The sequence below is a fragment of the Chelonoidis abingdonii genome, chromosome 24, assembly GCF_003597395.2.
Source record: "Chelonoidis abingdonii isolate Lonesome George chromosome 24, CheloAbing_2.0, whole genome shotgun sequence".
NCBI classification, from domain to species: Eukaryota; Metazoa; Chordata; order Testudines; family Testudinidae; genus Chelonoidis; species Chelonoidis abingdonii.
Genome location: NC_133792.1, coordinates 16,331,468 through 16,353,605, shown reverse-complemented (window position 1 = coordinate 16,353,605; position 22,138 = coordinate 16,331,468). Strand labels below are relative to the sequence as shown.

General features: G+C 44.3%; 1 protein-coding gene across 4 annotated transcripts in view; it reads right to left on the bottom strand.

The window, feature by feature from the left end:
- NTNG2 (netrin G2) overlaps window positions 1-22,138 on the bottom strand; it is a 71,195-nt gene that overhangs the window by 32,143 nt on the left and 16,914 nt on the right. For all 4 annotated transcript variants that reach the window (XM_032779436.2, XM_032779427.2, XM_032779455.2 and 1 more), the window contains one exon: window positions 7,017-7,660. In XM_032779436.2, the coding sequence (XP_032635327.1) occupies window positions 7,017-7,660 (644 nt within the window). The remainder of the gene's footprint in view (window positions 1-7,016; window positions 7,661-22,138) is intronic.

Below are 22,138 nucleotides of genomic sequence, written 5' to 3'. Positions count from 1 at the left end.
GTACCTCACAGCAGCATGAAACAACAGGAGAAAAAAATTGTAAACCAAACCATTGGGAGGCGGAAAATTTAAACCAAAAATTACCCACCACCAACAAAAGAACCTTCACAGAAAGAAAACAGATTGTGCCGGGAGAGGCGTGGAACCTAAAACAAACAAGCTACAAAACCAAAAATCGTCTCTTCTAATTAATTAATCCTTGGCTTGACAATGGCCAAGCAGTTGAGGTATTATTATTCTCTAAGCCTATTTCACATGTGCATTTTGTAATATAAATAACATTTCTGAGCTCACATTCCACATTTTTCTCAGAGGACTACTTAGGACTGGAAAGAAAGAAAGAGAGAAAGGGAAGAGAGGAAGAAAGAGAGGAATCTGTTAATTAGTCTGAAATTGATTCACTTCTCTCAAATCTGATTTCTCATAACTGAATCTCTGTGTCCTGGCTATGGCACATTAACTTCAATTACTGCTTATTAATACCTCTGTGATGGAGCGTGCCCTAGTGAATGCTGCTGTGCCTGACATTCAAGAGAGGAGAAAATTACTCCAAAGAGATGCTGCATGATAGGAGCAGAGTGTGGCCTTTTCTATCTCACCTGCCTGACAAGCCCCCTGTGACTCTGCACACAGGAAAAGAGACGAGGAGCCTCATTCATTTAATCTCACATGGTTAACTGGGTTGTTTGCTGTTCTGAGCAGAGAACTAAACTACAAACAGAGAGCTGTGTGGAAAGGTCTTTCCATTTCCCTCCCTTGCACTACCCCATCTGATGCGCGCACAGGTCAAGGGCTTTCTCGTTTCTATTCCTGTCCTAAGTTCTGTGCATCTCCAGTTACTCAGCAGATCAATAGGGACAGGATGGAAGAAGAAAAAGAACACCAAGGAAGAGCAAGAGAGTAAAAATAAACTGCCAGACGTGAACTGAGAAAGAGACCTGGCTGAGCTAGTGGGATGTAAAGATACAGACGGAGAGGGGTGCATGTGTATGCACTTGTGGGGGGGACAGCGGAGCCAATAGTAGGCTCCAGCCAACACCACACTTAGCACCCACAAAATGAAGATCTCCAAGCCTATCCAGAGCTTCCATGGATTGCCCCATATTCTCCTCCAGGATACATACGGTCCCCAGAAAAGTGCTGCAGCCTACAAAATGTGGATGTGAGAATGAGGCGAACAGCTTCCATTAGTCTGAATCCTTTTAACCTCTGCCCTGCTCTCATTCCAGGAAGTTTGGTCAGGTTCCTGTGATTATTTTTCTTCTAGAGAAGCTGGGATGGGGGTAGGGGGAGTTGCTGGGAGAGCCCAGGAGCTTGCAGAAATGCCATCTTGACTGAAGGAGGATTTGGGTAACCTACCAGCAGGACTACGGGTTCTGGGGCGGCCCATCCAAAAGCATCACAGTATCTGTAACAGGAACACACTGTCCTGCGGAGGAATTAGATAAACTGCACTGAATTCATGAGCTAAGTCTCGATGACATAAGTACATAGGTGTAAATTTTCAACAGTGGGAATAATTAACTATTGGAACAGTGGTGGAGTCTCCATCACTGACCATTTTAAAATCAAGATGGGATGTTTTTCTAAATGATCTGCTGTAGAAATTACTATGGAGAAGTTCTCTGGCCTGTGTGATACAGGAGGGAAGACTAGATGATCACAATGGTCCTTCTGGCTTTTGAATCTATGAAAGCTCCACTGACTCACGTGCTGTGTTGGTGACAAAGGGTTTTGTTTAAGTGATGATCAAATTCTTCTTCTGACTGTTAAAGCCAACTGAAAACTGGCTAGCTGCCTCTGGACTCCAATCTCATCAGTATCACAAACGAAGTCACTTTATATCAAGATGCTGAACGTCAGTTAAAGTTGCCAGTCTTAGTTAACTGATGGGAGGGCCACTCAGCCTGAAACTTGGTGATAGACTATTAATTAAAGGAGAGGTGCCTAAATTTTGCCCACCTGAAAGCCACCCAAGCAACCTATGCCTCAGAACCACACCCATGGCAGTAGACTGCAGCTGCTCTCATTTGTAATATGGAGGAGCAGCCCACAGAGACTGCTGTTCCTAGCATGAAATGTTCCATCTTCAGCCAACTGGTTGCCCAGATCTGCAGGTCACTGGATCCAACACCATGCAGGTAAGTTTTTCTTTTCCCTCTGGTTTTAAAAATGTTTATTTTTTCGTAATTATAGTCTCCCTCTTCCTTTGTAATCTCCCTTCCTGATCCCCAATGTGATACACCATCTTATGTATACACTTGCCCCTTTCTGCACATAAGTATTCATTCCCTTGCCCTGGAATCTTTCAATACCCTCCCCTCCTCCTTACAGCCCACTGAAGCAGTCCTGGGTATTCTTAGCTACATCTCTCTTTCCAGTGCAGTGTTTAGATCAGGCTCACATTGGTTTTCCCCTTACTTGCACCTAGTGACCCTTCCTTGCTGAGATGTACACAGGATTTGATTTGGTTTTAAATACCTGCGTCCTAATTAGCTTCACTTACAGTCAGTATTAGATTAGTTGTCAGTGAAAAACTGCTGGCTGGAACTGAAGTAATCAAGGGACTGGCGGAGAGGGAGTCAGTTCAGATGAAGACTCCCTCCCACCCACCACCCAGCCATGGCTCCTCTCCAACAAGCAAGAATTCCTCCCACTACCCTCTTGGTATTTCAGTTGCAGAGCTGGCAGCTGTGGGCAAGCCAGACTGAGGGACACCTCTGCCTCTCCACCCTCAATCTGGCCCACGAAGGGCCTGTCCTCTTGGGGAAAGGACAGAACAATTGCTAGTTTGAGATGAGGGGAGAGCAAAGGTAGCTCAAAGCTGGGTCTCATTTTATCAGCAGGCCTAAAGTTTGGGAGCGGAGAAGAGCCTGTGTAGACAGTTCTGATTTCAGCCCACTCTCTCTCCCCACCCACAGAAAACTCAGAGTACTCAGAAAGCACCCAAACCAGTGTGCTTGTGAAGTCACCCTGCACAGCTGAAATGTTAACTGGAGGTCAGTGGAGGGACCAGGGGAGCAGAGATGCCACTGTTCTGCAGCAGGCACAGGCAGCCTGCCAACTCTGGCAGGAGGGAGCTCTTCAGACATTTAAAAAGCAAAAACAAAACCATCAGTAATTGTCCCCCTACTTAAAATAGTGCTGTAATTTCCACTGGTCATTTGTAGTCTAACCCTCCCTTCTCTTCATCCTCCCCTTCCCTATGAGCCCTAGAGACGCATTACACAACCCACTGCGGCTTCTACTTCTTTGAGGAAAGAACAAATAAATCAAAAGTTAATCTCATTAAGTTTGGGGTCAGAACTGGCTTTAGCTTCAGAGGCGCCTCGCTCAAGCCAAAGCTTGAATGGCAAATATTGAGTAAGTGGAACTCCACACAAACACAAGGGCTGGGATTTTGTTTTAAACCTTCTGTGCTGTGAAGATCTCATTTACCTTCCTCTTAATAACAGAGAGAATGAAAAAAAATATAGTGGAGAACCCTATGCAGCACAGAAAGGAGGGGCAAATATCAAATGAAGTACCCAGTGAGAAGAGAAGGGAAAAGTCTCAACAGCTGTAGCAATTCCACTGAATATGAAAAAAGCTCCAGCACATTTATATTCTGTACCAATTACTTTATTTTAACAAGTACAGGGGGGTGGAGAGGAGCAGCCCCTTCTGCGATGCTCTTGAGTATGGCTCAGAGCAAATCTTCGGTGTCTCCTACACTACACTGCTCAATGATTGCAGGAGGGCTCAAGGTTGACATACACACATCCCTCCCTCAGTCCTGCTCACGTGAGTAAAATACTGGAACCTCTCAGGCCATTTGTGAAAGCTGCCCTTTGTCCTTGAAGTGCAGTCACAGTTACTCCTCAGCCTTATTAGTCATCCAGAGGGGCTCTGTCCAGGCTGTTTGGCTCTTCAAAGGGAAAAACGAAGTGGCTGGAGTATGGAAGTGGGAGCAAGGGACTCCTGAGTTCTAATCTCAGCTCTGACACCAGCTTGCTCTGTGACCCTGGGCAGGTCACACAACCTCTCTAGCTGGGTCTCCACCTCTGTAAAATAGGGCTACTACTCCTTCCCTGCCTCATAGAGGTGTTTATGAGGCTTAGATAGCTAACGTTTGTAAAATACACTGTTTGGCTATAGCATTTCTTGTGATGAATAACTGGACAGTAGGCAAATCTCAACTGGGCTGTAAGCTCCACGGGGCAGGATCGTTTTGGTTGGACCACGTACGCTGACAGCACTGTATAAATAATACTCGATCTTGGGTTGCCCACACAACGGGTACAAAGTTTATACATTTTTGAAACCCAAAGATCATTATGCAAAGGCACCAAGTATTTGATCCTAATTTACCCCTTTCAGAGATGAGACTCCTTCCAAACATGTCATGTCCCCACTGTCCAACCAAATGTGATGAATTGATATACCACCTACAGCTGTCTTGCCAACATAGTCATTCAGCGCGTGCTTACTGGAGCTGTGACTTGATTACTGTGGCTTTTCCACTGCTGTCAGTAGCCACCACCACTCACACCGGCTGCTTCCACACCAAGCTCTCAGCGAGCGCACTCTGTGAGAAGTAGGCCCCCAAATGGGCTGAAAGAGGAAAGGGAGATACTAGCAGAAGAGGGAGTGAAGGTGCTCACTGCTTTCAGTGGGGAAAATAAGGGCAAGGAAAAGAGAAGCAGGTCTAGGCATCTTCCTCATCTCCTCAACTTCCCATTTTTTGCCCTCTTGCTCTGTCCCTTTGTTTCCTCTCTCTCTTGCTCTGTTCTTTTCCCTCCTCCCCACATGTTCCAAACAGCCTACGTTCTACACCACAAGCCTGACATGGAGGGAAATCCACTAATGCAGAGAGCAGGGCCAGGATGTGCCATCAGATGGGCCCCCGCCGGGGTTAAAATTCCACCACCAAACAGAAGGGAGGGTTGGAGTGACTTCCTGTCTCTGTTGGAGTCACCCGCTCACTGGACATTGCTCAGTCATCCCTGCCAGAGGCTCACAATAATACTTCTGAAGGGCAGATTTTTATTTATTTATTTTGCCTTTGGAACAGAATGGATTGTGTCCAGCAAGGACGCTCTCAAAGTCTGTCCCAAGTGATGCTGCCTGCGTCCTGGGTTATAGTTCTGAGAACGTATCTTTGTTGAAAGGGGAAAACAGACACGTAGGTTCCCTAGCCTCTCACAGTTTCTCCCTGTGAGCAGAAACATATGTGGTTACCTGGCTGCATTGGCAGCTAAAGGGGAAAACTTTTTTGTGGGAGCCCCTGCTAATAAACTGGCAGCCCATTGCTGAATCAGGGCAGCTATGAATCTGGTAGCCAAACTTCTCCCCTAATACAGTGCACATACTGTGCTCCCTGCATCGCCCTGTTCCCCTCCCCCCACCAAAGAGAGGGACTCTTTCGTTTTTCTTGGCATGAATTCAGAAAACCCAGCCACGGTGGCACCTCCCAAACATTTCTACTTGCAAATCTTAGCAGCAAGCAGTTTGGAAATGCTACAAGATGCTCTTCTGCCACTCTGGTGATTGTTGAGAGCCTTGCTAGTTGGGTGGGATTTTTTCCCTCCTGCTTGCAAGTCTCACACAAGCTGGATGGGAAATTAGCCAGCTTGGCGCTTTTCCACCTTACTTTGCTTTTTCAGTTGATGTCATAATGTAACATATGGCATTGCACAGAGAAATAAGCACTGAAACTAAGGGGAAAAAAATTGCTAGTGGGATTAAACTTCACAAAGGCCCCATGTGACTGAACCATTGACAGCCTGGGAATGGGGCTCAGTGAGCTAGACCATCACCTCTGAAGAGCCAGGTTCAAATCTTGACTTGCATCATAAATTAAATGGCGTTCAATGATTGGAGCCTAGTATCCCTCCCTCCGAACCTTCATATGTCACTCATCATCTTAGACAACCTTAGTGAGGTTTTCAGAGCAAAGACTGTCATCCTGTGTGTCTGTACGTCTCCCACGGGAGAGGCCAAAGGTTGGAATAGCAGCGGAGTAGGTGTCAGGCCTGAGGTGAATTGGTAGAGCTGTGTCGGTGCTCGGGACTATAATGGGTAATGAAGGTCAGGACTGAGGTGTTACAGGAAGATTTGTGTGCATAGAGCAGCAGGGCAAAGTAGATTTCCAGTGGATGCTATTCCAGGCCTCTAGCCCGGGAGATGAATCTCTTATTTGTGATCCCTTGAATTAACACTGTTAAATCTCTGGTCACATCTGAGTGGGTGTTTGGCCTTTCCCAACAACCGACTGTGCTACCTGATAGACTGCGCCGCTTAATGGGTTTGGGGTCAGATAGTTTGATGGGAAGAAGAGCAGCAGTGCTAGCAAGAAGGGAGATCGGTCAAGGGGTTGGAGGAAGCTGTTGAGCTAACTCAGACTTACCCAATCAATATTCAGAGGCATCCCTTGTTCCAGGGTGAAGATGATCAACTTTTTGGCATATTTTATGCCATCCCTCTGGTTAGGGTGAAGGAAAGACTATGTCTGCATACCCAGAGAGCCTCCTGCACGTCTATGCTGATTTTCATTTCAAAGTGTTTTATAATGTTAATTAAACCTCAAAACACTCTAATAATATTAATACCCCCATTTTATTGGTGAGGGGCAGTGGAGAAACAGGGGAGCTGAGTGACTTGGCCCAGGACAAAGAGCAAGTCAGTGGCAGAGCTGGGAATAGAATTCAGAACACTCACTTCCCAACCCTTAATCCCCTGCTCTTGCCACTAGATTAGCTATTGTGTTTGAGTGCGGGGACTCAGCAAATCTTCATGGCAGACTCGCACTTCCTTCAGGAGGCTCATGTGTAATCCTGTTACAGGACATGCCACCCATCTGCTCAAATGCTGATATTGTCTTGAATTGGGAAAGTGGAGAGGAAGGGGAGAAATATTAAGTTGATGATCTGATAGGTCAAAAAACGCATATAGTTTGGTTCTTCCTAATATTAACACAAGGTCCCCTTCCCCATCCCTCCAAGAAGAGAGAGCAAAATAGATATAGTAACTGTTACCTGGCGGTGACTTCAATGTTGGAGACAGCATAGAAGTATTTGTACAGGTTCTCCCTCTGCACATAGGTGCCCCCAAGTGCCGGTCTCAGCAACCTCATCCGCAGGTCAGTCATGGTGAAGAAGTCCTTCAAGCCTTTGGCGCTCTCTAGCCTGGTGTACAGGTTGTCCATGTTCCTGAAGTCCTGGCCAGCAAAGATGGCAAAGCGATCCCTCACCTCCAAACGCACGTTCTTCTCCTTCTTGGAGCCCACCCAGCGGGAGTACTCCTCTGTGCAGATGATCCTGTTGGCACTGGTGCTAGAGAGGTCTCTGACCCGCCGGGCTGGCATGCCAAAGGCTTCCATGCAGTCATCTGCGTAGTACTGGTATGGGTGCCAAGTCCTCCCATTGTCCAGGGACTTCTCCAGCATCATGATGGTGGGGCGTCCGTACTCAAAGGTCACCACAATGTCATCTGTCAGCTCAATGCTCTTGTTCCAGAAAAGTGTGATGTTAGCCAGCAGGGGTTCTGGGTAGCGGCTCCAGGTCACACTCTGCCAGTAGGTGACCAGCCCTTCATCCTCTTTGTCGAACATCAGCTTTGGTGGGTGGGCCAGGTCAGGGGTGGAAGCATCACACTCGTCGCTGCACAGGTACGGGTTCTCCTGAAGATGAACAATAAGAGAAGAAGGCAAGCCTTAGTGGTGTTAAACGTGGGGCTGAGAGTCCCACCTAATATTCAGGCTGCCCACACTTCCTGTGACAACATCCTATTTTCAGTTGCTTATAACGTTACCAAATTTTAACCCTTCAGGATGAAATTGGACATGCTGGGTATCTCTCAGGCTGAAATTTTCCAGAAATTTCAGACAAAATGGTTCAGCCATTTTCAAGATGAGGCTAAGAGAGAAGGTGGGTGTTTTGCCCATGTTAAAATGCTGGCTGAGACTGGATGAGACCGAGACTGTAGGAGAGGAGAGACATATCAGCTGAGGAGCTGGGAAAGGAGAACTTGGACTGACAGGGCAGGAAGAGTGGAACTGGGTGGAGTGGGGAGAGGGAGGATTGGGATTGAGACATAAAACTGGAGAGAGAGACTAGGACTGGCTGAGCACGGAGACTGGGATGAGAAGCCTGAGGAGTGGAGACGGGGACCTAGACAAGGAGCCAGAGGTTGGGAAGGGACAAGATGGAGGGGATGGAGCAGAAAGGGTCAAGCTTGGGTGGGAATGGGCAGGCACTGGGGTCTATGCCCACTAGAGCACATTCCCTTCCAGAGCCAGGGAGGAAACCCAACATTCCTCTGCTGTCAGCAAATATCTCTGAAACTCACTGGCAAAGTGTGCGTTTCATCCCCCATAGTGCTGGCCCACAGAGTGGATGAGAATCCTCTGCTAGCATAGACTCCATTAGCTCAAATAGCAAAGGTCTGTGCAGTGGAACTAAAGACTTCAGCCCTGCTGATGAACTGTGTGGGTGTCAGTGATGTCACGTGTTGGAATTTGTTTATTCAGTTTGTTTTTAAAAATATAGGAAACCTCACCCACAACCTACAATAAAGGAACATTATTACGGTTGCACTCAGCAGTTAGGCAATGCCAGAATTAAGATTGCCTGTGTAATTAAAGACTGTGTCATAACACATGTGCCCAAGGGAGTTGAATTCACATTGCATGGGCAACCTTAATTCTGGCATTTCTTAACTTTTGAGTGCTTGACTTTGTAACTTTAGTAATATTGGTTTAATACAGCAGTGTTAAAGAACCAGAGGCCCCTGCAACCACAGAAGGACAGTAGTAGATGGAGATGGAGCAAAATTATCAGATTAGCAAACTCTTCTCCTGGTATAAGACATTTGATATTAAACTGACACTTCAGCTAATTTTTAAAACAAAAGGGGCTCATGATTTTATTGCCTTTTAACAACACCTGCAGCTCTACACAGCAGCAGTATATGAAAATAAAGAAACCCACATCCAACTGAAACTGTAAGAGAAATTTAGCATTGGGTCATTCTCACATGTTGACACAACTTATGGCATTGTTCTGCTGCAGTACGCTCACAACTTAATCATCATGAAACCATGACACTTGCTGGTTTAAAGTAGAGTAAATGGTGGATTCCCTGTAACCTGATGTTTTAAATCGTGATTTGAAGACTTCCATAACTCAGCCAGAGGTTATGGGTTCGGTGCAGACCACAGCACCTCAATATGCAGGAGATCAGACTAGATGATCCCAATGGTCCCTTCTGGCCTTAAAGTCTATGAGTTTAGGACAGCTCGTTTATCTTACTGGGACAAACAGAAAGGGAATAGTGCTGGTACCTTGGTTTTGCCTCCCATCTGAAAGATGGCACAAACACTAGCAAAGTGCCTCTTAACACAAGGGTAAGCCATATAAGAAGGAAAAGTGCCACTAAGGCCAGGTCTACACTAGAAACTTTTGTCTGCTTACTAATATCCTTTAGGGATGTTTGTTTTAACAACATTTCTACACTAGCAAATGCCTATTGCAGACACAAGTTATACTTTTTTTTTTTTTTTTTTTTTTTTAAAACAAACAAGATTTTGCCAGCATGGTTTATTTCATTCAGGGAATCTCTATAAGCAGCGCTGACAAAAGCCCTCTTTTGCCCAGAAAGTTGTATCTGCACTGGCAAGGTTTTCTGCTGCAGCTTTACTAGAAAGCCTTTTCAGTGTAGACTAGGCCTCAGAGGGTCACTTTCCTCTGGGTTTTCCCTGGAGAGGCTTCTTTTCTAAGTAGTGACTAGGCAGGTTCACACAGGGGACAAACATCATGGGGAAAACATCACAGTCAAAACATAATAAGGGATATGGACAATGCAAGAGAAAACACTATATGCAAAAACAGCACCAATGAAATCACTGCAAAACAGAAACATACACGGTATAAGCATTTTGCATGGAGTGACACACAACAGTCTTGCCCCTGGAGCACTACAAGGAAAGAAAGGGGCCTCTGACAGGCACCATTCTCTTCCTGCTTCCTTCTCCTTTTAAGGGGCTGCAATTTACTGCTGGGATAGGGTAGCAGCAAATTAGGACACCCATCTCGCTGGCTCAGGTGTGGGCTGGTGTGTTTGGGGCAGGAGGAAAAGGAGCAAGGCTCTACCCACATCCCACATATCTGTTCTGAAGGGAGGGGAGTAGTGGATGCGTAGCCTGCTTACTCCTACACATCTGAACCCAAAGTCTGCATAGCCCACGCAGGGGTGTTAAGGAGGTCCATATTTCACCTTATGCCCCATAATGGGTACCCAGTGCATGGCCCAGTCTAGCTGTACAAGATACAATAAGGTTTATTAATTGCACATTAAATGCTGTAACAGGACACGTGCAGACATAGTTTAAAGAAAAGTGAACATGCGAAAAGATGGAGGTTGGAGTGATGGGTACCTACCCCACCCAGGTGATGACAGGGTTAATGTGGGCTGTAGAGGACAATTAGTCCACCTGGTTGCACCTGGAGGGTGGGTCAGGGCTAATTAATGATGAAACCCAGATGGGGAGGAGCTGAGTGATCCAAACAGAGGAAGTTTTAAAAGAGAAGGGCCCTGCAGTGGGGCAGGGAAGCAACTCTGTAGTCACTCTCCTGGTGGTAAGGTAGGAAGGGGCGTAGAGGGAACAAGATGACTCTTGCAGGGTGAAGAGAGCCCAGGGAACGACTTAGCAGGAAAAAGAGATGGCAGTAAGCAGTTTGGTGGGGTGAGCCTTGACCTCTTGTCTTAGGGTCTCTGGACTGGAACCCAATGAAGAGGGCAGGCCTGGATTCTCCTACCAGCCACTGGGGAAGGTGGTGTGAAGTTCCTGATATAAGGGGACAAAGACTTTTGAGGGGCCTGAGAAAAGGGCATATGGACCACAGGACTCAGGATTGATGGTGGCAGACTGGATGCAAGGATTAGACATTTATTTCTGTTGGACGTCTGTCAAACTCAAAGGGTTGGACTAAATTGCAATCTGGCTGGAGGGCTGAATCATGAAAAGAGGCAGACCACCACAGGGCTACAGTGACTGTCTGTAGGGGCTGCTAGAGAGGGGAGAATTGCTATGTCATACCCAGCCATGAGAGGGGCACTCTGTATGAGTTGACTCACCACTAGCTGGGTACAACCTCACAATAGTCATCAAGCAGGTCACAAAGGTAGTGACCCTCTCCCTTCCTCTCCTGTAATGAACTCTTTGTGGTGGTGGTGTGGGGGGGGGGGGGTTTTTTAAGCTCATTAAGATGTTCTGTTTCTTGAGATGCTCAATAAATTTCCAAATGGTAGGGGGGTTGCAGCTCAATATGGAGGAGGGGGAGAGCAGAAGCAGATGGCTATCCTTTGGTTCCTTTGTTGGTTCTGGGAAGATCAGTTAAAAAGTGCTATTGAAACAATTTCAGGTATTATTTCAGTATCTGTTCCCTCATGCATGCAAGGAGACCCTAGGCAGATTGTTTAGAAGATGCAAGATATTTACACTTTCAATATAAAAGGTTTAAATGAGCTGGTTTGATTATTCTCATGGCAATCTGATGTTTCCATTTTCCTATTCTTTTTGCATGCTGTATTTTGGTCACTTATTTTTTCTGTTGTGTAATGATGATACCAGTCCTGCTTAGCTTGTGAGACCTCACCCCAAAGTGGGAAAGCAAACTGCAGTAGCCTAATCTGAGTACAGTTTTTACATTGACCAATTAGAAGCACTCTTGTGCTATTATATCTAGAATATCTGTTTGAGAGCATGAACTGCCTAGAAATGGGTTAAGGTAACTTTGTTCAAATCCAGATCTGAACCTCCCCAAAGTCCAGGTGAGTTCAGAGCCAAGGTTTTGCTTCAGCCGAGTGAAGAGATGGAGCCTGCTGCAATGTTCAAAGCCTGATAAATATTTACCTCAAATGTAAGGGTGTTTGGTTCCAGGGTTTGGGTTTGGGATCCATCTCTAAAAATTACCCCCTGGGGCTGAAAACATCATTTATGGTCTGATCCTGCAAGGTGCTGAGTAACTCTAAGAGGTGCTTAGTGCACTAGAGTTGATGGTGCTCAACAACTTGCAGAATTGAGTCCTCAGACCATAGCCATCAAGAGGGAACATGATCCAAGTTAGTGAGCGATAGGCAGATGACCTTGTGCATCAGACACGAAACTGCTTAGGAATTGAAATACCAAGAGGAGTAAGGGCATGAAGGTCAGAGAACCAGTTACCGGTTTATTGAGAGGCTAGCTGAGAAAAGAGATTAAAGTCTGGCAAGATAAAAGAATATAAATACAAGACACTGGAGCTGGACTGGTTATTCAACTGGGGTGAAGGGAGATGGAAGGTATAAAAAAAAATCTGGACGCAAAATGAAAAAGCCCTACAACTCTACAAAATCAGTTAGTTTCTAGGACCTGACCCTGCTTCCAGTAAAGTCAGTGGAAATTTTGCAATTGACTTTTATATAAGCAGAATTTGGCCCTTAATGAAGATGAGAAGTTGTTTTGCTTTTCTGCCAGATAAACCACTTGTGTATTATAGCATGAAGTGTGTATATATATATTTTTGTACGTGAAATTACTTATTAACCATTAAGATGCTGAACGTTTTAAATAAGCTAGACATCTGTTGTGAACAATGAAAGCTGCACAAAAATACAAATGTAGCCCTCTGTGGATCTCCATGCCAGGAAAAAAACAAGAGAAAACCACTAACAGCCTAGTTGGGGGAAAAATACGATATTATCAAACACGTTCTGAGCTGGGCTGTGACAAATACAAATTTTAGTACCACCCCACTTTTACTGTGAAATATTAATTACGGTCCTGTTCCTGCAGTCTGATTTGCTTGGGCCCTTGTGCTGCACACACAATGTGACTGGAGTCAATGGAACCTCGTGCAGGTGTAATGGTCTTGCTTCCGGGGTCAGATTGCTAGGATTATTGTCAACATGGCCATCTTATGGGGGCATAAATTTTGCTTGGTACAAAATAAGTACTATAATAGTAAAGAAATTCGACCAATACAAATGGAAGATTTTGCCTCAATACAAAATCACATTTTGATACTAAAATTGGTCCTTGAAATAAAATTTTGAATTTTAACAACTGAAAGATTTTGTTAGAAAATAGGACAATTTTAAATGAAAATACATTTGTCTGACAAATAATGAAACAAACCTCAGTGTTCTGTAGATCTCCCCCACCCCAATCAAGACCGGTGTTACAACACCAACACACACAAAGCAAGAACCTCAGATTTCGGGGGGGCAGGGGGTGTTCAGATTTTGTTGCAAGTATTGCAAACACCAGTGGTACAGAGGGACTAGGATGAAAGGCATTTCAGTCACACCTACTGCGGCTGACATCAACTGCAGGTTTAGAAAGAATCTGACTTTGCTCCTTTGTAAGTCGGTGGCAAAACTCCAGTTGATTTCAAAGTGAACACGATAAGGCCATAGGCAAAGTGACAAAAGACTGACAGCAAGAAAAGAGGTTTGGCAGTGTTTCCATATTCGGGCCTGATTCCATGAGGTACTCAGCACCCATCATTCCTGCTGAAGCTAATGGGAATTGTGGGTGCTTGGCCCCTCTCAGGCTCAAGCCCAGAGGAAAAGAGTAGTGAAGGCTGGTGACAACTGACAGCAGATAGGCAAATCTGACACACACAAGGCTCAGGATCAGAGCCTGTTTATGGAAGCAGGTAAAGATAATGCTCTAAATTAAAAGAGGGACTAATTAAAGCAAGTTGCAAAGGGACTTTTTATTGATTGATAGCTATAATAATCTAAGATTCTTGGTTTATCAGGAACACATCTGGAGGTTTTGGTAGGAAACACTTACGTTTTGCAGGAAAAATATCACTGAGAGGAATTAGAATTTCTGTGGCCTTTAAGTTTTTTTTAGTTTGGGGCAATTTCAGAGGTGGGCACAGCTGGAAGTCTGCATGCAATTTCCTCCTCTCCTCCAGTGGATATTGGGTGGCTAGATAACTGCAGCTTGAATTCATCCCCAATCCTTCCAGGTTGCAATCTTCCTCCCCTCCTTAACACCACTAGCCCATCCTGATTGCACTTCAGGTGTCTTAAGGACCTTATGACACGCTTGAGAGCTCCTTATGCTTCTAGTAGGGTGCCATATGACCCTGCCTTTGATTTCCATCTTAAAGATTAGCTGATTAGTCTACAAAGTCTCTGTTTTGCCTAGGACAGCAACAAAGTGCTTAAGTTAGAATCAAATTTTATTCAGATCTTGCAAAGGCAACTGTAGACATTATTCATTGCACGTCATTACTCTATTTCATGCAATTAGTGCACAAGGAGCAGCAGATATTACAAAAGCACATTCTATTCTATCAAGTAGTGCTCTGATGAATCGTGTGTCTTTCAGTCCTCTTTCCTCCCGCCCCCAATGCAAGCAACCTATCCATCACTGAGAAGATTGACACCCAACAGCCACAGGAGATGTGTAAATCTCTAACCTCACTGCTGTCAAACCCCATTCTGACCCGACCTGTGGAGTCGGAGCTCAGCCTCTGCTCCAAGCTCTGAGGAGCAGATGGTCATGAGCACTAATGAATCAGCCTGTGTATTTACCGTGTCCGTTCCTGCTGTGCAAAGGTTTAAACAAACAGCGCCCATAACAACATTCTGTCTCTCACACATATGCTCACAAGCATGGAGAGAGGTATTATATTTAATATAGTTGGTTATTGTTTTTCTTTGAAGCACAAAGTTGGATTTGTTTGTCTAGGAGGCTGCAGGATAAAGCAGAAATTATCATTCCAGTGCATTTGATGTTCTGTTTCTCCTCTTTACGCTTAGCCGAGTTCCCCAGATTAATCCTAGGATTAGAGGCCCTATCACCACTAATATTCTGCCAACCCCAAGTGCTCTTCACAGCAGCTGTGTACTACAGGCACCCAAACCTTATTCCTTTTATTTTCTGTCCCCTTTCAGGGGCAAAGGAGTGATTTGCCTTTGCTAGGTCCTAACGCAGATCTTTGTTCCGCCCTCCCCCCCGAGTTGGGTATGGAGCCTCACATTAATCGTGCATCTAGTAACATGGTAAGTAGGGCAAAATAAAACTCCATTGGCCTCAATGTAAATACACCAGGGATGAATTTGGCTTCTGGTGTCATATACCTGTAATTAGAATAAGGCCTCCGACCTCCATTCTGATGAAGGTTCTCTTAGCACTTTCATTATAAAACCCTAATTGCGGAGGATTATAACAATGCATGGTGGAGAAAGTTGGAAGACTGGAATACTGGATTATGGGGACTTCCCTCTCTAGACCACTGGTTCAGACCTGGTGCAGGTCAATAGTGAACACCCAACAGTTGTTAGCACTGGGTGGCCTTTGTGGAATAAGTTTGTCTCAGGCCAGTTCCTAGCAGGCAGAGATCACAAAAAATCGACCATAACTGGTAACACAATTGGCAATCTCAACCGAGAGAGCAAAACACTGAATTGGGCCATGGAACTTGAACTCCATCATTCATACAAATGGTTCTCCTCCCCCACCCCCAATCAGGTGTGAGGTAGATTGGTGAAGGAGGAAGTCTGAACTGCCATTGCCTGTGCAATCCCTCTTCTGTGGAGAAAACTGAGAACTTTGGTTGCAGGGGAAATCAATCTGTCCCCTTTCCCAAACATTAACTTCAGAATTTAAAACAAAAACTCCAACTTTCTCTCTTTGTTGTTGAAGCTTGAAATGCCCAGGAGAAGCTTTGGTTTTTAGTAACAAGTTTGGGCTTGACTTTCCTTTATCTGAGTTCCTCATCCTACCCCCCCAAAATGGGAATTGTGAGACTAGGGGATTCCAATTCAGCATCAGAGTTGCAGATAAGCGACTTCTGCAATGAAGGTTTAGCTAGCCATCTTTATTTTAATTTTTTTGGTAAATACTAAATTTGCCAAAATATGCAGTCTCTGGGGCACCAAAACTATTCACAAATTTGGGGTGAAATCAGCCAAAATAAATTCTTAAATTTCAAAAAACACTGAAATGGGTGGTTTCATCCATTTTGAAATGAAATGTTTTGACTTTTCATTTTGAAACATTTAGTTTTGAAAAACAGGTATAAAACACCCCAAAACACAACAACAAATTTCATTTCAGATCCAAGGAAATATTTAATTTGGCCCCAAATGAATTTTTTTTTCATTTGGGCAACAAAAATTAATCAGTTTTGGTTTGAATGTTTTTTATCGTTTTAATTCAGCCCCTGAACTGAAAAATCAGGTATTTGCTCAGCTCTATGTAGGACAATCTTAGAAAATGTGACTAGTTAACAAATACCAAATTCAGAGATCCTTACATCAAAAACTATTCTACTACCTTCAGCTGGCTTTGATTAATGGACTTTTTTTCAAAAGATAAATAAAAAATATGAATATACACCAGTTGCTTAAATATTATTTTAAAACAGCCTGTTTAAATATTTTTATTCTTGCTTTTGACTTATAAGTTGAAATGTTGTATCTGAATTTCAGAAAGCACAAGGTGGTTTTTATAACCAAAAATAACATTTGTAGGTAACTAAATCTCATGGTTCAGGACATAAACTGATAACCTAACAGTGGTCAGGATGGAATTCCCAGAGAAATGGAAATATTTCACTGACAATTAGTTTTTGCTCTTCACACATTTGGGAGGGAAGAGATGGGTGAAACAGCTATAATTGATTTACAGAGATTATTTCTAACAGCTGGCAAGCAGTATAACTCAACAACAGAGACATCTGGAAGCTTGAAAGTAATCTAACACGTATATGTGGTGAACCTCTCTCATACTAAACAAATAATTCTGCAGTATTTCCACCCACCCCCTGTACAAAGTTGCCCAATTCATCCAAGTGCATCATGGGCATATTTACTTCTTTTTTTGAACCATCAAGTATTGGATAGTGCTAGAAGACTTGAAAGACCTATAGTCTTCAAATCATTGCCCCTTTTAAAAGTACATTTGATCAAAACACATGCCTGAAACAGAAGTAGCTAAACCAATACGAACTGGGACTGGGTCTCATACCACCATTCTGAATCAGGTCAGAAAGCATGACCTAGTAGTGCCAGCCAAGTGAAATTCTGCGATCCTGAGCCATGTATTGAGTCCAGCGCAAGACATCTTTAAAGTCTTACCTTACTTACTTGTTTTTGGACTATCTTAACTATATTGTTTTAGAAACTGATCTAGCTGAAGTTGTATAACTCAGTTCAGTTATAGCACTATAAAGATGCTTACATCGGTATAGCTAAATCCTACATTTACAGCCTTAAATTGCAAGGGCCAGGATCCTAGCCCTGACGCAGTACCATCACTTTCTGCACTGCTAGCTACTTGTCAGCTCAGCCACCTATAAAAGTGGTCACTTACTTCCACTTTTAGCATTTTTGTTTTGTTTTTGCCCTGATCCAGTCTTAAAACCACCTGCTTCTCTAGATGTTAAAAGAGAGGGTTAGGGAGGGGAGAGTCAGCAAACAAAAGGCTAGTCAGTCAGGGGGAAACAAAAGAAAAAACTGGCAACCAACTGATCTGGGTTGACAGCTCCATTGCAAAGTTTCAGCCAAATCTGATTTCAAGTCACTTGAGTTAAAGGCCCTTTATATTAGGGTTTATAATAGGAATGACAGCACTTCACTAGAGAGTGCACAGCATACGCTGTGGAATGGGGGTTATGTGCTACCCAATCTCCATCCTATAACATTGCATATATCAAACAACTCTTCTGCGACTATTAAACTTGATAGAATTGGCAACCACCCCCACACACAGTGAGGCAGATTCTGGTTGTTACACTGGGCTGAGGTAAAACAGTGGGATTACTTTGGATTTACTTCAGTGTAACTGAGTTCAGATTCTGGCTCTGTGTATTTAATAACAATATTTTCTTCTGTATGCTATCTATTTAGACCCTAAGCTCCCGGGGTCAGGGAATGGTCTTCATACAAATCTAAAACTGCTGGCAAACTTTTGAGCACCAAATAAATGCTAGCAGAGTGGGATCCCCATCCTTACCTAAATAAGTCTTCCCTCCCCCTTGTACAGCAGGTTAGGATCACTCCTCATTTTATGGGGGGAAACTGAGGCAGGGAGGGTCAGTGACCATCCCAGTGCCAGGTGGTGAGTCAATACAAATTCTTAAATCCAGCTTCCTACTATAACCACTACATCAGGGATTTTCAAACATTTCCAGAGTGGGGTACCTATTGACAGAAAAATGTATCATGGGCATATCCTCTCCCATTAACAGACATAAATCCACTCAGCTCTTTTTTTTGGTCACGTAACAAACTGATGGAAACTACAGTTGGTTAACAGGAGGAATATTAGGTAAGTAATTTATTTTTGGTTGCATGAAGTGAACCCCTAAGCTCAACTTGATGGCATTTTTCTCATTGGCTGGATGTAATGCAATAACTTTCAAATGCTGCATCCAATTGCTTCCAAAATGGGGATGGGGGGATGGGGGAAATGACACAGCCCCTAGCATCTGTTTAGCACACCCATTATCTTTAACCAGCTCTGAAACTGTCTAGAGAGCAAAGAGCTGGTTCATGGCAGCCATGAACATCTTCCATCACAATACCCCCCATTTCATCTTTGTCCATAGTCATTCAGCATGTCCGCATTAGACTCTTATCTCCCAGACAGAAAGTAAAAGGGGGAAATGGGTGGGGGGCACAGAACCCCTATGATGGGGGAAAGGGAGTGCACAGAGCCTGGGGGAGGAGGTGACAGAGGTTGCAGAGTTCCTGAAATAGACGATGGGGATGGGAGGGTGATACACAGGAAGCTTGGGGTGTGGAGGGGATAGAGCGATGCAAGGAGCCCCGGTGTGTGCAGTGAGCTCGGTCTACAGAAGCACCAAAGTGTGCAACCTTCTAGTTAATGTAATGCATTTTAGCAGCTGGAAACAAAGATCCAGTACCATATGACCCGCCAGCTCTCCATAGACCAGTTTCAGACTTCTGCACGAGCTAACCCTCCCTCCCTCATTTATCATACACACATGATGTATGCCAGGATTAGCACCACAAGATTTTTTGGAAGAAAATGAGTCTAAGCTATCAGACTTCTGAAATCTTCAACAAAATTGTTATGTTGGTATCATCTCAGATGCTCTTAAAGGCAAGGGGGAGTGTTTGAGGGCAGGGAATTGGGTGAGGTTACAGAATTAGAGCATGGTGGTGCTGTCCTTTCTCCTATCTCTGGCTGGGTTAGGTGGATAATGAGGCCATGGAAGGGACTGAGGCTTTATCAGACTGTGATGGGATTATCGGTTTGGAAAGACAAAGTTGCTCACAAATTATTACATGGAAGCCAGGGCTGTGTGCAGTGCATGTGCGTGCTCTGCTGGCTGGATTTTTTTTCATTCAAAAACTTTTTATGAAAAAGGCCTTTCTCCCCTAAATGAAAATTTCAGTGGAAAATTGTCCTTTTCTTAAAGTTATCCAGTTTTTCCATTGGGGGAAAAACCTGGAAAATATCTGCAAGTTTTTTTGGTGGGGAAAAAAACAAACAAAAACCCCAAAGCTTTCTTCCTTTCCTTCCAACTTGTGGGAAGATACTTACCATTTTCCATCCAACTCTACTGCAAGGATGGGGGCAAAATACAACCCCCGGAAAACCCTGTCTGGTAGGTGCATCTGTGAATTACCTTGTAGTTATAAGAGCCTCACTTGCTTCCTAAAAGCAAGCAAGCAAACCTGAGCTGCACAGCTGGAGACAGAGGAGAAATTGCCTTCTTATTTGTTTTCATGTTAAACAAACATTCTGAGGAGAAATTCGGAAATGGCCATGTACACAGGAAAAGATTCTGGTGAGATGTCAGCAACTACGTGACACATTTGAGAAGTTTCATCCTCATAGGAATGTGTCTTGCCTTCTCCTTAAAGTGATGGTACTAGGGAAGAGAGACAGGTGAGGGGTGGGAAGGATGGGGCAGCATAACTTGCATCCTTTCTGCCCTTTCCCACATCCCTTTCCACCTCTGCACTAGCCACCAGGGGCTCAACTCAGGGCAGAGAAAGCAAAGGGGAAAAAAATGTCCTTACTAACAAGCTGTTTCCTGTTTGTTGGGAAGAAAAGTCAGAGCTGGTATGAATTATTAACACGGTAGAAATGGGGTCCCCGTACAGAGGCGCTTCTAATTCTGGCTCACCCTAATGTCACTCTCCCTCTCGCCTCCCCCGCTCCTGTGGTTTTGGCAATTGATTGCACTCTTCCCTATCATCCTCTCCTCCCCCCCCTCCGCCCGGTTTCTTTTTCTATTTCTTCCCAATCAAAGGTAGTCTGAGTGCAAGGTCACTCCTCAGCAAGGGGCATTAGGAAACATTTTGTCTGTGTGCTTGCTCAGGATACCATGAGTCAGCAGAAACAGACACCACTGGCTGAACAAAACAGCCCTTAGAAATCATAAGCTGGGATATGTCTAGTAAGACATCTTGCTCCCCACCCCACACACCCCTCTTTGGTTTGAAGCAGATATACTTATACTGTCAACAGCATGCAGTTCATCCAAGCCCCATGTGTTCCCCTGGGCCTGTCTTACTGTGGAAAGAAATAGAAAAGATTCAGCCTATATTTTCAGGCTACTCATTTCCTTTCCCCTGCCTCCAAACTATTATCTTGTGAATTCTAGAAGGATCTTGTTAGTGCTTTATTATAGTCCAGTGGTATTAGGCTGTTACTGCTGATAATACTGTGCACTCTTTTCAGCCCAGCATCTCTAACTACTTTACAAATATGAATTAAGCTTCATAATTACAAACACAGTTGTGTGGTAGACTGGCACAATACCCATTTTACAGATGGGGAAACTGAGGCCCCAAAGACTTAAGAGCCAACATTACAGAAACGGCCCCTGATCTTGGATGTCCAGCTCAAGACATGTTGGGCTCTGATTTTCAGAGTTGCTTGGCCCTCACTGCTCCTACTGACTTCATCTGGACTTTTGGGTGCTCAATTTCTGAAGATCAGGCCCCTTAAGAGATTTACAGCTGGACACCCAAAAATTGAAGCATCCAAGAATCAGAGGCCACTTTGGAAGTTTCTGGCTTAAGTGACTGGCCTAAATAAAGTGAGTCAGGGTCAGAGCTGGTCACAGAACCCTAAAATCTCAGCTTCTGCTCTAACAGAGACAACATTCCCTAGAAATCAGTACATCCACCTCATGAGGATAAAGAGGTGAACTGACCCTGCTAAGGTTATATGACGTGTAGTTCCAGGATCAACTGAGCTAGCTAAGGCAGAGAGCAAAGAGTTTGCTCTCTCCATTGGCAATAAAGGAGTGACTGAGAGTCTTCATATTCCAAGCTGGACTGTCATGTTTCTGCCATCACAGGACTGGTACAGAATAAAACCCTTTCCTCTTAAATCTGCACTCACTCCAGTGACACAAGGAGTTTAATCAACATGCTGACAGGTCTGTCACAGCTCCAATGTAGTGTGTTCCATCAGTAGAACTCAAAGTGCTTTACTAAGGAGGGCAGTATCATCCCCATTTTACTCATGGGGAAACTGAAGCACAGCAGTGAAGTGATTTGCCTAAAGTCACGCAGGAGGCCAGTGTTTGAGCTGGAAACAGAACCCAAGTTTCTTGAGTCCCAGGTCAGTATTCTACCCACTAGTACACACTAGCTAAAAATTTACATGTGAGTGGAGTGTCACAATGACAACACTTTAAGATGTAAACTTTCAACCCTAGTGAACAATTTATCTTCATAGTAAAAAGGTCTAGAAACTTTATTTTAAAGAAAGATTGACACTGGTATTTCTAGGGCCCTGAATAGCTGGGCTGCAGCTTTGGGGGCCCCAAAGTTGGCCCTGTATCTGCTGATTGTTCAACAATATGCAGTTGTGTTTCCCCCACATCATCAGAGGTCTGGGCAGAGGTATATATTATGCATTGATGAGGCAGGGGTTAACAGTTCTCTGTGCTGAAAATTCCATTCTTAAGAAGATAATCTCCTCTTTGCACCGGGCACATACATGCATCACACGCAGCCACGGCTTCTAGGGAATAATTTTTGAACAGCTCCTTCTTTCTGTACTGGTAATCCCATCACCATCGGATACAGTCCTTTCCCCTCCACAGCCTCACTTTACCTCTTTACCCATCACGGACAGGCTAAGATCTCAGACACAGGATTGCTA